Here is a 17128-nt window from a genome sequence, read left to right on the forward strand (position 1 = left end):
TACTTGGATTCTACTAGAAAAATTCTTTCCACCCGTCACCGTAATACCTCCACCCAGGCAATAAGGAGATTCTAGCCATCAGGCCCAAAGAGAAAAGTGTCATTGTGCATTTCCATTACTCACGTGGGAACAAGACCGCAATGCCCATGCACAGGCTGGCACTCCTCTGCATTCACACCTCCTGATTGATAGCATTTCCAGCCATCGTGTGCAAGGCAATGGACAAGGGGGAAAGGTAATGAAATGGACTCCTCGTTGACCAGCCCAAGCCCATCATGTGTCATTGCGTGGGGCTGTCACTTTTATACATCAAGGGTGCCCGTTACCAGGTAAGACACCTGCCCTGCCCTTTTAAAGCGACTTAAATCAGGAGCTGTACGAGTGGAGAGGGGTCATCAAGAGGCCACAGGAATCTCAGGCTTGTCTGCTGGTCTGATGTGGGCCTTGAAATTGTTCCCTGAGCTGGCAAAAACTGGATTCTGAGTACCTTGCTGGGGACTCCAAGCCGTGTGGATGCTGTAGGCAACCTCCCGATGGACCAGAGGAAGGAAGCACAGAGAGACATGGGTGGGAGTGTCTATATGTGTGACGGAAGGTCCTTGCTGATGTGAGGCTGGGCTCCAGACACAGCAGCAGGAAGGCAGTCCTCCACCCCTGTGTCCCACCCCGTCCCCTATGTTCATTTTCCAGCTACGTTCTAATTAGGAAACACACTGAAGAAATCTTGGAAAATATAAAGAACCAGACATTAACAAGTTTTTCTCCATCCAGGAGGGAAAAAAGAAAAACCAACTTGTTCATTAACCCACATTTCACTTCTGTAAATTTGTCCTTTTTTCTTTCCCACCTGATGTCCACATCTGGGCACAGAGTTTAGCCTGGTACTGAAATGTTTTAACTGCTGCTGTGGCTGCCGTACTTCCTATCCAGGAGAGATGTGCCTTCTTCATCATGAATTCTTTTGTTTTTCCCTGTGGCCAGCTGCTACAAAGATGCAGTCAATTTAGCTTAAACAGGCTGAGGAGTGCTATTTGATATGTCAGCCAGGCACACTCCTCGAAATCCAGTGCTCAGCAGGTACAGCTTTCAAAAAAAAAAGTCTGGGGGCTGCTTCCAGAGGGGCAGAGACTTTGGTTGCAAGTCTGGGAATAAGAGCAGGGCTCCCTGGAGCGCAGACACGGGTCTCTCCGGATTCGGCCCCGGCAGCAGTGGGAACAGCTTGCGCCATTTCTTTCTGCCTGTCTTCACCCTCGTCCCACTCCTCCCCTTCCCTTGCTGCCACCGGCTTCTATCCCTATTGTTCCCTTAAGCCCAGCAGCCAGTGTGCAGCCAGGCCCAACACGCGCTCCCGTTCCCGCAGCCAGCAACTTCCTCTGAAGCTGCAATGCATAATTACAACCAGCTGCTATGGGCTGCTGGCCGGCCAGCTCTGCAAACAAGCATCCTGATACCCCGAGCTCCAGGGAGGCAACAGCCTGCTCTTGGCAGCAGCAAATCCTCCAGAGGAAGTGCCCACACCCTTGGAAGACGAGAGAGAGAGCAGCTCTTGTCCCTCTTGTCGCTCCCGGAGGCCAGCAGTATCCTCTCTCCTCCGTGTCCAGAGAGGGTCGTTTTTACTGTTCATAGGAAGGTAAGCACCTTCCTTCTGTCACCTGAGGCTGCCCTTGGCCTATTGTCTGTGCCGGTGTCACCTCGAAGCAAGAGGTTGTGTCCTAGGCCTCACTCAGCGGGGGAAGGAGCACGAGGGAGCCTGGCTTCCAATGAGCACGTCAGCTGAACATGGACAGCGAGATGGGGGTGGGAAATGCACACTGCCCTCAGCTAGCAAGAGGCAAAGAGACAACTGATGTTGCTTTAAAAAAAACATTAAATTAAAAAACATCAAAAATGTTTTTCATTTAAAGTGAAAATCCAAACAAGCCTGACTTAGCCTTCTCGAACTAAGGAAAGCAGCAAGTGGGCACGAGAGCTGAGGACTCGCCCAGGACCCGCCTCAGAGCTGTGGGTTCATTTGGGGGCCTCGGTGATCTTTCGGGCTTGGCTACAAGTATGACTCTGATCCAAAATTAGGTTTTGAATGTGTAACACGAGGCTCCCTGCCCCACCGCCCGTCTTTCTCTGCCCTCCGCCGTTTCTTTAGAGCCTGGCTCCGGGCCAGATCTGGCCCTCTGGCTCCTGGGGGATGGGCCGGCCGCAGTGTTCTGTTTTGTTCTGTTTCCAGGCAGGGTTTCAGGAGGGGTGAAGGTGCACGGGCTATTCAGGAAGAAGAGGGGAAACTGATAACGCTTGGGAAGGGCATCCGACCCTCAAATCACTCACCCCGTCAACCCAAAGCTGGAGGAGACCGTGCCGGTAGGAGGGCAGGCGTGCCACCCGGGGCTGCCCACGTGGCTTCTGCCCACCTGTGCTTTCCAGCTTGGAAAATAGGTCCCAAGAGGTCTTCAGCAGCGAAAGACGAGCCGGGCTGGGCCGGCTGCTCTGTCATGTCCAACGGAAGCCATGGAGGTGGGGAGCCGCTGGGAGGCTGCTGTCGAAAAGGAGCTGCTCATGTTACAGGGCAGTTTCCCAGGGATGCTGGCCCTGGCAGGAGCAGCTCAAGCGGGGCAGACAGGAGCATCTTCAAGAGGGCTCGTCCTCTCGGTCTGAGCTTCGGCAGCCGGACCATGGGCGGCCACAGCGGGCTAGCTGGCTGTCATGTTGGGGTTCCCGTTCACAGCCTTCTTTGTCTCACTGTTTAAAACCCTCAGTAGAACTTTTTTGCAGAGTGGTACCGGGCAGGGGGTGCTTCCTTGGAAGGAATTTCAAAGCAACCTGGATTGGCAAAGGGCATGCAGAGAGCTAGTCACTCTTGAATGTGAGTAAACAATGGGGTTAGTGCCTCATCCGCTGTGGCTTTTCTGTGTTTCTTCATCAGTCTCTGATGATCTTTGCAATTGAATTCCCCACAGGAAGAAAAAACTACCATTTAAAGTGATGTTTTGGTGTTTAACCCACGCTTTCCCTTTGGATTTTTAAGTCAGGATACACTTTAGAAGCACATACAAAGCAAACGCGTGTCTGTGAGAGCATCACGACGCGGCTATTTCAGCCTGATTATGACTTGGTGCAGCTTGACGGGCTCCCCCACTGAAAGCAGCTGAGAGGTCCCAGGGACTGGGTAATGTGATTTGGGGCTGGTTTTCCTTCGGGCTGGCAATGCGGAACAAGCTTAACAAGCAGTCATGTCTGAGCTCTCACTTTACCGCAAACCTTGCTTGAGGACATCAGGCTCTAAAGGGCTCCGTTCCCAGAGAAGAAGCATGAGAAGGCAGCTACAGCCCCGTTATATCAATGAGTGGAGAACAAAAGATGTGCAAGAACAGGAAGAGAAAAAAGTTCAGTCTTCAGAATTATCAAGAATGAGATTGATTGATAGAAGCACCAGATTATGAGACAGGAGACTTAGATTATTTTCCTAACTTTGCCCCTAATTATCCGTGTGAACTTGGTCATCTGTTTACTTCTCCTGGTTTAAGTTTTCTCATCTGTAAAATGGGGGTGATGATACCATCTCGCTGCTAATCTACCATGGCTGTGTGTGTGTGTGTGTGTGTGTGTGTGTGTGTGTGTGTATGGTGAAAACAAGCACACTAAGAATGTTAAAAGTAGTTGAAATGCATTTTGTAGTAGGAAAGTAAACAAGTATAAATATTAGCAGCCGTATGTGCATCTTGTACATGCTTAGGCTTATTTGTTTATTTTTTAAACAAACATTTAGGCCCTGTCATTGAAATGGGTTTCATGGTACGCCACCCACTGATAAAGAAATGCAAGTACTTTTTCAGGTATAAGATCATCTGCTTATTTAAAAAATATACGTGGTCTGTAATTTTTCGCCCACCAGGTGGGATTTTACTTGACCAAGTAAAGGGAAGCATGAAGTCTTTCAGGGCCCTTAGAGCATCTCTCAGTGCTTCACAAAGATGTTCCTGACACTCTGAGAGCCAGGTATCGTGTATCACTCTTTCCACCAACAGATGGAGAAACTGAAGCATGAAGAGGTGAAGCGAGGTCATCGAGGGAGCAGGTGATGGGCTGGCTTCTGGTCTCTTGCTTCAAGCCCTCCTCCACTTTGTCTGTCTCATAAACAGCCATCAATACCTTCATCTCCAGGCCAAACACTGCAAACCAGGACCAACAGGGTACAAAGCATCTAAGTGCAAACGGGATCTCCACCAACCTGGGCAGAGCCAGGGTCTGAGCAGGAATGAAGGAAAGACAAGTGTTACCACTCGGGGCACAAACTCACAGTGATGTGCCCGGAACAAGGAAGTGATGAGTGAAAGCTCCACCTGATTGGTCCATCCAGCACTAACAGATCAAGATCATATCAACCTAATGGCAAGACCTCCTCAATGTTTACTTTATTTAATAATCGATTTTTGACACTATACTTAGAGATTTTTCTTCCTTAATATCATAACTGGCTGATGACAAAATAATTAAAACTTCATGGGAGTCTTCATATGTTGTGATATGCATAATCATGTATAAGTCAACCAAACCTTAGGCTGACTGAACATTTCTACTTAAAAATTAAGGTTGTGACCCATTTTCCTTTTACATATTGTGTATCCAAATACATACCTTATCTCTGTAGGTTTTCAGCCTGGCTCCACCACTTTGTGACCTCAGAGCAAAAGCTCTGAGCCTCAAATTTCCCCCCTATAAATGGGGTAATCAGGTCGATCTCAGATTATTTTTTGCTAAGACTAATTGACTTTATGTTTGTAAAAGTATCAAACACAACCCTTGGTACATAGACAGTGCTTAGTAAATGCTATTTCCTTCTTCCCCATTTTGAATATATTCTTCATAAAGCACTTTAATTGTTGGAAGTACTTTCATGTATACTGTGAGTAATTCAATAAGGTAGCTAAGGGGCGTGTAATTATCCCTTCCAAATATACGAGAAAACTCTGTCCCTGAGAGGTTAAGTAACGTGCTCAGAGTCACACAGCAAATTGGTGCAAAACTGGAAGCCTGGCACCTAGTCCTGTGATTCTCTGGACCTGTGATCCTTCCAGAAACTTCCATCCATGGCCACCATTGCCTCTACCTGAATAGAATCCCCTCATTTGCCATCTACCCCAAACCAATTCCAATTCTCAGGAGACGGCTCCTTGGTGCCTCTTTCTGGTCTTCCCTGCACTGCCCCAGCTTCAGTCCCATCCCATTCCTCAGGAAATTCCCTCTACCTCCACCCGGAGCTGGATGGTCAGGGACTAATCCACGTGGCATATAAATCAAAACGAATTGGGAAGGAATGTTCTTGTAAACAAAAGAAGTTGAATTAGATACCACCATACACATTATGTTGTTCAGTATCTACAGCGTGATAAAATCATCCCAAATGTCACCAATCCCTGGGGTATTTTATTAATAATTAAGTATTTTTAGTTCACTTAGGAATTCAGATTCCATTTAACAAGAGAATATACACCGAATATGTCCGTTATACTGCAGCTTGCAACAGAATATGTTAGAGATCTCAGTTGGGTTTCTCCAGGACAGATGACAAAGTTAATGCAGGTGTCAGTCTTTCCTAAAGGCAGCACAGGAGCCAAAAGTAGCATCCTGGATTTGTGTTTATTAGGGGTGTTTATTAGAATGACTAATAATGGAAGACAGACGACTGGGCAAGAGAGCTGAGAGAAGCCGAAAGGAAATGGGATGATCTCTGCAGTATATAGGGCGGAGCAGAGACCCAGTGTCTGAGGTAGAGTAAATCATTTGTCCTCACACTAATTTTTAAGGTTTTTAAAGACTGAAATAGGTAAAGAAGGCCTTGTTCTATGTGCCTCTTAATGCAAAGGCCGCTCACAGTTTTAATTAGCTGACTCCAAAATGATACATGACCCTGGACACACACACACACACGCACATACCATATACTTTTCTTTTAAAAAGCAGTTTTCTTTATTTGCTTTGTTTTGTTTAAAATGTTATCTGATTCTCTTTTCTTCTTCTCCATTTCCTGGGCAAAGTCAGAATGCTGAATATCTTGAAAGAAAGAAAGGGAAGCTAGCAGACAGATTGCCAATCTTCTTTACGTCTTTCAGAGATTTACTGTTTCTTCCTAGGCCCACCAAAGAAGATTCCTTTTGAAGATGATCAAGGAGAGAGAGAGCGCGCGAGGGGTAAGACCTGGGGAAATCAGTTGACCCCATCCTCGGCCCTGGGGCTCTCCTAACTAGCTTTGTAATGTGTGATCTTTTGGGCCTGTTATTTAACCTCTCTCTCTCTAGGCCCCCTCCCCTACCGGTAGAAGTTTTCATGATCTAGAAATCCCTTCTAGCCTTAAGGTACCAGAAATCTAGGCTTGAAGCAGGGAGAAGTTTTCTTCTCAATGGTGGCTGAAGGATTTTGCAAGCTTTTAGCAGAAAATGACCGTGGATAAATTCTTCCACTTCCTTGTTTCCTGAACTGAAACTATGTGCAAATCAGGCCACTTCTTTCCTCGCTCACTTAAAGCATCTGCCAACCTACTAAAAGAGCCATAAATTTGGTCATAATGGCCCCAACAAAGGAGAAGGATCCTCTCCTAACCAGGGAGGTTGGTGGGACAAGCTGTCGCCAGGAAGCAGAAACTGCAGGGAAGATTGTTCTTGTGTCTACTGTAACCAACCTGGGTGCCAGAGGACTCTGCAAAGCCGTGAAGCAGCAGGACTTACTACGGCAAGTGGACTTGGTTTGCTTTATAGTCTATTCACTTTCATCCTGGTGTTATTAGGGGTCAAGGTCCAGCTAGTACTGCCTCCAGGGACTTCTGGTCTGAGAAAGGTGTGTGTGTATATAGGAATCACTCCCTAAGTGTCTCTAAAACTAGTACTTCTTGCTGTTAGACACAGGGTCCAGACAAGTGGACTTGAGTAGAGATTCCCACTCTTCTCTCAGGAAAGAATCGACATGGCTAGAGAGGAATGTGAGAAGAAATGGTGGATGGGGGAGGGGGAGAGAGCAGGGAGAGCTATTTATCACATAGCAGCCTTGGGAGAGCAGCAGAGGAGGAGGGGCCGAGTTTCAAAACACCCTGTGGACTTAGAGACTATAAGTATGATAGAGGAAAGATGATTTAAAGTCAGATAGATTAATAAACTCAATTATCCTGGATGGCTTTCTTTAACTGCTGGTTTTCCTGTTCTGAATGTCACGGTTGTTTTTTTCCTGCTAATACCAGCTCATCCCAGGTGACAACTGTGTGTATTCTATTTCACCATTTTTGGAAGCAGGTGTTGAGGTTTCTTACTTTGCCTTCACAGACACATACACAACCACCACTGCCCTGAAAGTTTGAGGAATTACTGTCTCTTAAAAAAAAAAAAAATCTAGACCACTCTTCGGGTATTGTCAAGGCTAATCAGTTGGAACTATGCTTATAACCAAGTGGAGTCCTATAACCTATTGTTCACAAGTAGATGCTTCAGATAGACACTGAGAAGTTATGCCACAGGGCATGGACTTGATCTTCAGTGGATTAAAATTATGTGTTATGTGTGTGAGTTGGGGCAAGGGGTTGTTATCTGGCTTAGCTGCTGTAATTTCTCATTCTTTTGGCTCCTGGTAAAGAAAAGCATCTCTGGGCTTCCCTGGTGGCACAGTGGTTGAGAGTCCGCCTGCCGATGCAGGGGACACGGGTTCGTGCCCTGGTCTGGGAAGATCCCATGCCGCGGAGAGGCTGGGCCTGTGAGCCATGGCCGCTGAGCCTGCTCATCCGGAGCCTGTGCTCCTCAATGGGAAAGGCCACAACAGTGAGAGGCCCGCGTACAGGAAAAAAAAAAAGAAAAGCATCTCTGAGATTTCTAGGGCTCTGAGCATGAACATAGATTTTCCCCACTTGTAGGAGTAGGGTGCAACCAATTCACTACACCGATGATTAAATTGTGGCCCAGAGAAGTGAGCCAGATTAAGTGTGTTTACCCAGCTGGTTAGCCACAGAGCCAGAGAAGGAAAATGGGCCTCCAGGTTCCTTGTTCTGAGCTCCTTCTACCCAGGTGGATTCTAGGAGATCTGTTTCACAGAACTTCCTTTCCAGTTTGTATTCAGCTGGAGACAAGAAATGATATTATGGGTTTATATATCCAAAGTGTTTACCAGTCAGACATTCCCCAGCACTCTCCACTCTCACCCACACTGTTGGAAGGCTGTATATCTGCAAAAAGATATGGCAGGAGCACATATAGGCACAGGACAAATGTTCTTTTTTAATCAAAGTCCTTCTTCTTTGCCCCAAGGTTAATTTCCCTTTGGCCTTGACTTCTTTTTTATCCCTGTCTATTCACTTATATTAGTTTGTATGCTAACACTTAAATATACCACCTTTAAATCTGGGAGACACGACACACAGCTAAATTAGACCCATATCACCTAAAAAATAATCTAAGTTTGTGTGATATTTCTTACGTTCACCCCTTGGTGATCACATGATGGGTGGGAGCTTTGAAGTCATGTCAGTATCAACTCTCTCCTTGTGAAGATGAGGTTAAGTGACTTGCCCAAGAATAACAGGCAGAGCAGGAATGAGACGGTCCCCATAGACCCACTGACTTTTCTTCTTTCTATTATGCCACACTACCGACCTGCCAAAGTTGGGTTTTATATCCTCTCTTCATTCTTTTTTTTTTTTTTTTTTGCAGTACGCGGACCTCTCACTGTCGTGGCCTCTCCCGTTGCAGAGCACGGGCTCCGGATGCGCAGGCTCAGCGGCCATGGCTCACGGGCCCAGCCGCTCCGCGGCATGTGGGATCCTCCTGGACCGGGGCACGAACCCGTGTCCCCTGCATCGGCAGGTGGACTCCCAACCCCTGCGCCATCAGGGAAGCCCCTGGAGTATATTCTTTTCTTTTTTTTTTTCGGTACGCGGGCCTCTCACTGTTGTGGCCTCTCCCGTTGCGGAGCACAGGCTCCGGATGCGCAGGCTCAGCGGCCATGGCTCACGGGCCCAGCCGCTCCGCGGCATGTGGGATCCTCCTGGACCGGGGCACGAACCCGTGTCCCCTGCATCGGCAGGTGGCCTCTCAACCACTGCGCCACCAGGGAAGCCCCTCTCTTCATTCTTGTCCAACCCTGGTACAGATAAGATACTGATGGGCAACAAGATGGACATGATTTGGGCGCAGACAGGAGGAGCATATGGGGAGGACAGACTGAAGCCTGAACCACCCCGCCCACACTGCTCCATACACTAGCCACAAGCCACATGCGGATATTCAAAAATTAATTACAACTAAATCAAATTAGAAGTTTAGTTCTTCAGTCCTTCACCTTTCAAGCGCTCAACAGCCGCAAGTGGCTCGTGGCTGCCATATTGGGCAACACGCATCTGGAGCATTTCTCCCATCACAGAAGCTTCTACAGCACAGCTCTGCTCTACCAGACCACCAGGACCTAATAAGAATAACTATCGTTTATTGAGCCTCAACGGCATACAGGCCTTACTGTTGGTGTTTCATGCCTATTATTTCATTAATCTTCACAAAACCCATGACGTCGTATTGTTTGCATTTGACAGAGCAAGGAACTGCTATTAAAAATTCTTCGTAATTTGACCTTTAGGTTTAGTAGTAAATGGCAGAAACACGAACACGGACCTGTTAATAGCAAACTATCATATGAGCTCTAGTTTCCTGTGAGGAGCCATAAAGACTGATAATGTAACTAAAATTTATTGAGCACAGACTGTGTGCCAGGCACTGTTCTAACAGGTAACATGTACAGTCATTGAATCCTCTATGAGGTAGGCATGATCATTATTCCTATAAAGAAATGAACTTAGAGAGGTTAAGAAACCGTCCTAATGTCAACCAGCTAGTAAATGAGGGAGTGAGGATTTAAACTCCGGCAGTCTGCGTCTAGAAGCTGGGTGCCAAACCACTACACCATACTGATGACCAACTGGCTGCTGCTTCTATGTTTGTTGTATAAAAGGCAAGGACCAACCTGTGGCTTATGAGTCCAATTCTTGTTCACAAGGGTCAGTCACTCTTTCCAGATGGGCTCTTTCATGGAGCCAGCTGTCATATGCCTCTGCTCCGAAGGATCGGCTCCATTTCTCCTTGCTTCTGGCCAGCAAGGTCTGTTGCTCTCTCTGCCACAGCTAGAAGTCATCACAGAAGTCACGCTTGAGTGGTTCTTGAAAGCAGTCCTTTGGCTTACTCCTTGGACATGTCCCACCTTAGCTCACCACAGGACATCTTCACGAGCATCCTGTTGACATTCCTTCTTGACATTTGGTCGACCCAGCTGACATCCCTTCAGTCCTGGTGGACTGGCTGCGTTTCAGGCACGTTGGTGAATCTGTCTTACACTTTAAGTTAAATTTCTAGCAGTACACAATCCTCATGAGCTGACTCAGGAAGTTGGCTGTGATATTTATGGCACTGGCCTGTAGATTTTTATTTACTCTGGTCTAGAACCAGGTGCCAAATGGGTATCATACTCCACCTGCCAGCCTCATCAAGATATCCTGATTGCTTTTTGCTTAAGTTTTCTATTGCTTTGATACTTTTAGAGCATTACTGCTGTCTGAGAAGAAAAATTCAATGAAGGATTTTTTCTGGTATTTCGGTAGTGACCTTCTTTTGGCTACTAATGGGATTTTCATTGCATGGGTTAGTATTTAATCATGGTCAACTTTTGACTTCTCATACCTTTAGCAGTATTATAACTTTGCAAGATGGTCCAAAATCGTTTGGAGGCTGTTTCAAGTAGGGTGGCTGCTTAGTAGTCACCACATAACAGCTCATGAATGGCTGTAACAGAGAATGGCCTGTGGGTTGTGAACTTGGAAGCACCTCACTAAGACCTCGGAACTTAGGTTTCTTGATGTACTTTGGAACAAATAAATACTCAAGCCAGTCTCAAACTGTCAGTGGTGTGAACTGGCTGTGGGGAACACCAGTAAATACCTGGCAGAATCTTCACGGAATCCCATTGAGCTTCTTTAGTCAAGTCAATAACAGATCTTGTGTAAGTCAACTTGCATTATCAAAGACCTCTGTAAAATTGGTGGATACACTGCACTTCCTCTACTTGATGTACCACAAATACCACAGGAAAGTCACTCCCACCTCACCACTGCAGCCCAAATACACGGCTGTCTTTCAAGGGCACAACTGACCTTATTGTGCAATCACTGGTTTGCCAGGATGCTGACATGAATTTTGCTACAATAGAAAAACTGCTGGAAGTTTGTGAGAGCTATTTGAACATTCTCATATATTTTTCTTCTCAAAAAAGTGATGAACTTGAAATCCTGCTGTGTGTTCTTGGCACTCTACATAACAAAGAATGGTAAATACAGCGATCTAAGTAGCTTCTTCCATTTCAACTTGAAAATTTCCTCAGATGCACGTCCGTGATCATAATTCATGATTCCAGCTTCCTGGTTGGAACAAATTCATATTTTTAAACTAAACCAGCATGGGTGCTTCAAGAGGTAGAACATTCCTTCTTGTGAAGAGACTCAAGCACAAGGTGATTGGGACGTCCCTGGCGGTCCAGTGGTTAAGACTCTTCCAACGCAGGGGACACAGGTTTGATCTCTGGTCAGGGAACTAAGATCCTAAGATCCCACATGCCATGTGGTGTGGCCAAAAAGTTAAAAAAAAAAAAAAAAAAAAAGGCAATTGGCTATTTAAAGGGTGAATCGTGAAGGGGATTTCAGAACTGATCGCGTGGCCAGACTAAATTACCCAATCAAACCTGACAGGCTATGATTTAGCACGTTTTCTAGTCTGCAAAGTTCTATATTCACAATGTTCTACTCTTTTTTTTTTTTTTTTTTTTTTTTTTGCGGTACACGGGCCTCTCACTGTTGTGGCCTCTCCCGTTGCGGAGCACAGGCTCCGGACGCGCAGGCTCAGCGGCCATGGTTCACGGGCCCAGCCGCTCCGCGGCATGCGGGATCTTCCCGGACCGGGGCATGAACCCGTGTCCCCTGCATCGTCAAGAGGGACTCTCAACCACTGCACCACCAGGGAAGCCCCCACAACGTTCTACTCTTTGAACACATCACACTTTTTTCTTCTTAGGGTCGTTGTCCACCTGGTATTTTTTCCCTGAAATGTCAACACATGGTTAAGGTTGACCTTTTTTATTGTTCAGATGTTGATTTAAATTTTTTCTTCTTAGGCCATTTCTAATGCCTCTATCTGTAGAGGTAGAGTACGTTATTTTCTATCGCTGAATCCATTTAATTTTCCCCCCAGATGTATGCAGTTTGTGGGCATATCTACATTTGTTTGTTAGTCAGTTGTCTGTAGACTGTAAGGGGGGATACATTTCTGTTTTATCCATTAATGTTACATCTATACTCAGCACATAACAGGCATTAAGCAATTATTGAGGGACTTCCCTGGTGGTCTAGTGGTAAAGAATCTGCCTTCCAGTGCAGGGGACGAGGGTTCGATCCCTGGTCAGAGAACTAAGATCCCACATGCCATGGGGCAACTAAGCCCATGTGCCACAACTACTGAGCCCGAGTGCCTCAACTATAGAGTCCGTGTGCCGCAAACCACAGAGCCCACGTACCACAACTACAGAGCCCACACGCTCTGGAGCCTGTGTGACACAACTAGAGAGAGAAAACCCACACGCCAAAACTAGACAGAAGCCCATGCGCTGCAGTGAAGAGCCCACGCGCCTCAACCAAAAGATCCCACATGCCACAACGAAGACCCGACGCAGCCAAAAATGAAAACAAATAAATAATTGTTGAATGACTGAATGAATGAATATTAAAATCAGATTAAAGGCATTTATAGAATCCAAGCTGCAGGACTTTTGAGATGGAAGACATGTTCAGAGAAATCTATGCCATTGTTGACCAGTGACGTATAAATATCCTCAGTTTCTTCTTTTCTACAAGGTTCATGGTTGAGCTATGAAAATTTCTAAGCACTATACAGCTATCTTTGATTAGATTGCACATTGGAACTTGTGTACTGTACCATCAGAAATCCCAACAATAGAAAAAAAAAAGGGGGGTTGTTTTGTTTGTTTTTTAAACAATATCCTGGGCTTGGATATATCTGGATAGTCCATCAGTTCCTTCCCAGATGGTTTGGAATCACCTGATCATCCTTCAGCCTCCACATATCTGCAGCTTGTCTGAATGCAGTGGGTGTGTCCTTGAGGTCTTCCTCTGGTCCCGTGGGTGGACAATAACCCTGCCCGTGGGACTCGTGGTCACCATGGTGAACTCTCCAGGTGGGGACAGGTCACACTGACTATGATAGGACCAAAGTAGAAGGCACCAATGACCAGATGCATTAGGAATAAAGAGGGAGGGAAGCAGGGTCCTGAAAATAGAAATCACATCAAAAAATGGATGACGAGTTGATTATGCCTTGAGGCCTTTGTTCAGGAACACTCTGGTACTATAGAGGGAAAAACGACAGTGTCATATTCTTCTGTGAAGTGTGAGTTGGTTTTTCTTCAAGAGTTCTTCCCAAAGAAGGCCTTGTGGGCTGTGGCTAACTCCATTTTCCATTTTTATCGAGATTTGTTCTTTAATGCAAAATGTTATTCTCTTGCCAAGGATTGCTGTATCATCACATTAACAATAAGATAAACAAACTTGACAAAAATTCAATGAAAACAATAAGTATGGTAATTGCATCTTCTTGTCCTAGGTATTCCCTTTTTGTTCTCAATTAAAAAGCAGGCCCAGCAGTTGTGTATGCTGTATCATTTGTTCACCTTAAATAAATACTTTTGAATCTAAAAATATAGCAGAAATAAAACTTTCTGAAAAAAATAAAAAACTGAAAGTCAGAATCACATCGAAAATAAGAAATGGATTTTTAGGGGATCAGGATGGTCTTTAAAAGGTTGAGGTTTCCTGACAAGCCAACTCTGTTATGACCCTAGATCCACGGGGATCTAAGGGTCTATACAAAACAGGCAGCCCCAGACATCTAGCTGAATGGTACAGACGCCCAGGAGAATATTTTGGATTTGCTTAGACTTAACAGAACTATGAGTTGACTATACTTATTGGCAGATATTTCAGGAAAGAACAGGATTTCAAGTAGCATTTGGTCAGCTCAAGACTATTCTCTACTAATTCATTTTAATTAACTCTGCTTGAATTCAACACATGATTCTTGATTGTGACTTGCAGTGAACACGTGTGAGACCCCTACTAGAGGTAGTGTACAAGTGTGAGTTTGCTACTTTTAGGGGCATGGGCTCAGCTGCATGCTTTTCTCTCCAGATCACTGATGAAAATGACCAGGAAAACTTCGGGAAGAAGCAAAGTAAGTGACTGACCACTCTAGCTTCCACATCTGACCAGGAAAACTTTGGGAAGAAGCAAAGTGACTGACCACTCTAGCTTCCACATCTGATCCGTGGAGTAGCCCAGCTCTGAGCCCTTCAGGGCATGGTAACCTGTCTCTACCCACCTGACCTATAGGCTTTTCAGCAGCCAGCTCCTAACATGAAGAGAGAAAGATCTGACACAGCCTCCTTTGCTGTGCTCACACTTCCACCATGACGTGCTCAAACCAGCACATCAGAACAGACACACTCATAATAAGACCAAAAACCAGGGCTTCCCTGGTGGCGCCGTGGTTGAGAGTCCGCCTGCCGATGCAGGGGATACGGGTTCGTGCCCCGGTCCGGGAAGATCCCACATGCCGCGGAGCGGCTGGGCCCATGAGCCATGGCTGCTGAGCCCGCGCATCCGGAGCCTGTGCTCCGCAATGGGAGAGGCCACAAAAAAAAAAAAAAAAAAAAAAAGCAAAAAGCAGCGACAGCGCTGTCAATTTTATACCTGGGCCAACTGCCAGAACTGGCTCAGGCGGGGAGGTACAGGGAGGGGAGGAATGCCCTGTTCTCAACCCTTGGCGAAAACAAAGGTTAGGGATACTATTAACTCAGTGCTGCTGGCAGACTGTAGCTTAAAGTTTTTTCCCAGAACCTTTGGAGGTGGGGCCTTCAACTGAGGTCAAAAGGGGGCCTTTCAGACCCCAGACATGTATTGGTATATGGAGCCAGCAGAGGTGACCAGGTGAAGGGGCAGGACCCTCACTACCAGCCCCACTTTGGCCAGTGGAAGCCCCCTGGCTCTTTTGAGTGTTGCTAAATTAGTCATCTACACAGCATCTGTACACCTAAAACAGGCCTGAATGTTTTTTATCTCACAGTTTTTCTGTGAGTCAGGAAATCAGGGATGGCTTAAGGGTGTGTTTCTGGTTCAGGGTCTCTCATGAGGTCAAGATGTCAGGCTGGGCTGTAGTCATCTGAAGGTTTGACTGGGGTTAGAGGACACATTTCATCCAAGATGGCTCACACACAGGGCTGGGAAGTCAGTGCTGGCTGATGGCAGAGGCCTCAGTTCCTTGATATGTGGACCACTCCATACAGCTGCTTGAGTGTTTTCACAGAATTGGTGGCCAGCTTTCTCCACGGTGAGTGATAGGGGAGACAGCAAAATGGAAGTCACAACATCTTTTATGTGCTGGCCTTGGAAGTCACACACTGTGATTCTGTAACATACACTTGGTTACACAGGTCATCCCTGCTTAACAGGGAGGGGACAACACTAGGACATGAATATCGGGAGGCAAGGGTCATTGGGGGCCATCTTGGAGGCTGGTTACCAAGACTGCCTAGTGGCCCAACCGCTGCCCAAGGGACACGGTCTTCTCCCAAGAGCTATACAAATCCCTGAGCTCCTCCCAAGAGCTATGCAAATCTGATGCTCGTGGAAATACCCAAGTGTCCTTCTGGAGAAGGGGCAACAGTTCCCGACCTCCTGCCTGCCTCAGGTAGGGGGTGGGTCAGCGTCACTCCCCAGCCACACCCCTGCTTGGGCAGCAGCACACATGTGATGAATGCTAACAGTCACCAAGTCACTGACTATCCAGGCACACACCATGGCTTAGAATGCAACTTTAAAGCAAGGCCCACCCCCAGAGAAACTTCCAGATGGAGTACTGCTCTAAAATTGGCATTTGGTGGCCCATTTTAATAAGCCTATTTAAGTGTCTGAGTTACACCCATGAGGCTCTGGGGAGAATGTACCCTCACTGGATTTCTGCTCTTTTCCTGGAAGGGAAATAAAGCTTGCTGACTCAGAAAGGAGTACAGAAACTCACTGTTAGTAGTTTTTGGGGTTCAGCTTTGGTGGATGTCTGCAGAAACTCCAGTGATTGTTCATTATCTTTTGCAAGATTATCTAACCTACCTTCAACTGTAAACTTAAAAATTTACTGAACAGATAGTATTGGGTTGGCCACAAAGTTCATTTGCCAACCCAATACATGAATGAATTTTTTTGCCAACCCAATACATGCCTAGCAGTTTAGAAACGTTATCTCCTTTCATCTTCACAGGAACTCTTAGGTAGGTATCGCGACCACCATTTCATAAAGCAGCAAACTGAAGCTCCGCCCAGCTAGCAAATGTGGAAGTCAGAATTCCAACCTGAGTGTGTCTGACTCCAAAGCTCGTGTCACACACTGTCTGTCTCAGAACTTTCCACCTGAGGAGGGAGAATGTATATCCAAGGGAGAGGAAGGAGAGGAGCAGGGCCTAACACAGCCGCAGACCAGCCTCGGGACAGGGAGAGGGACAGCATATGAGAGCTGCAGAGCGACGGACAGATGGCATCTTCTGTTGGGAGTGACCAGTCTGAGGATGTGCCTCGGCTCCCCTCTTGGCCCCCTTCTCCTCAGTCTAGGCAACAGTGATGCCAGATCTGTTTCAAGGGCAGCAAACTGTGTATCTCCCTCCCCCTCCGAGGAGAGTCAGGTTGTTAATGATAAGTTCCTCTAGCCTGGCCTCCTGCTAAGTTAAGCACCGCTTTTGAAAAATCCTCACAACATTCTTATGAGGTATTACTGCCTCTTTTAATAGCTGGGGAGATGGAGGATTGGGGAGTTCAGGAACATCCCCAGGGTTACAAAACCCCAGGTGTCAATGCTCACGTTTCAACCCAGGCTTCTGACTTCAGGGCCATCAAGCATCGTTAACACCATGTTCTACTAGACAAGAGGTTGGGGGTCGGACGACCGCGTGGCCCGTTCATCGTCAACTGACAGCGCCAGCCCGCGACACGGAAGGGGCAGGATCGGTCAGA

At 46.6% G+C, this 17128-nt stretch overlaps 1 protein-coding gene across 1 annotated transcript; it reads left to right on the top strand.

Moving 5' to 3' along the window:
• Positions 1–275: 275 nt before the first annotated feature.
• LOC132489176 (uncharacterized) lies at positions 276–2871 on the top strand. Its single transcript, XM_060098114.1, has 3 exons — positions 276–329; positions 1464–1630; positions 2222–2871. Exons 1-3 carry the CDS (start codon positions 276–278, stop codon positions 2736–2738), a joined length of 738 nt encoding a protein of 245 aa, XP_059954097.1. The 3' UTR covers positions 2739–2871.
• The last annotated feature ends 14257 nt before the right edge of the window (positions 2872–17128 follow it).

This window comes from Mesoplodon densirostris, chromosome 1, assembly GCF_025265405.1.
Source record: "Mesoplodon densirostris isolate mMesDen1 chromosome 1, mMesDen1 primary haplotype, whole genome shotgun sequence".
Lineage (NCBI taxonomy): Eukaryota > Metazoa > Chordata > Mammalia > Artiodactyla > Ziphiidae > Mesoplodon > Mesoplodon densirostris.

Coding starts and splice junctions, on each gene's coding strand:
- LOC132489176 (XM_060098114.1), top strand. CDS start 276: ATGTGTCATTGCGTGGGGCTGTCACTTTTATACATCAAGGGTGCCCGT. Junction 330..1,463: donor TCAAGGGTGCCCGTTACCAG/GTAAGACACCTG, acceptor CCCGAGCTCCAG/GGAGGCAACAGCCTGCTCTT. Junction 1,631..2,221: donor TTTTTACTGTTCATAGGAAG/GTAAGCACCTTC, acceptor TTCTGTTTCCAG/GCAGGGTTTCAGGAGGGGTG.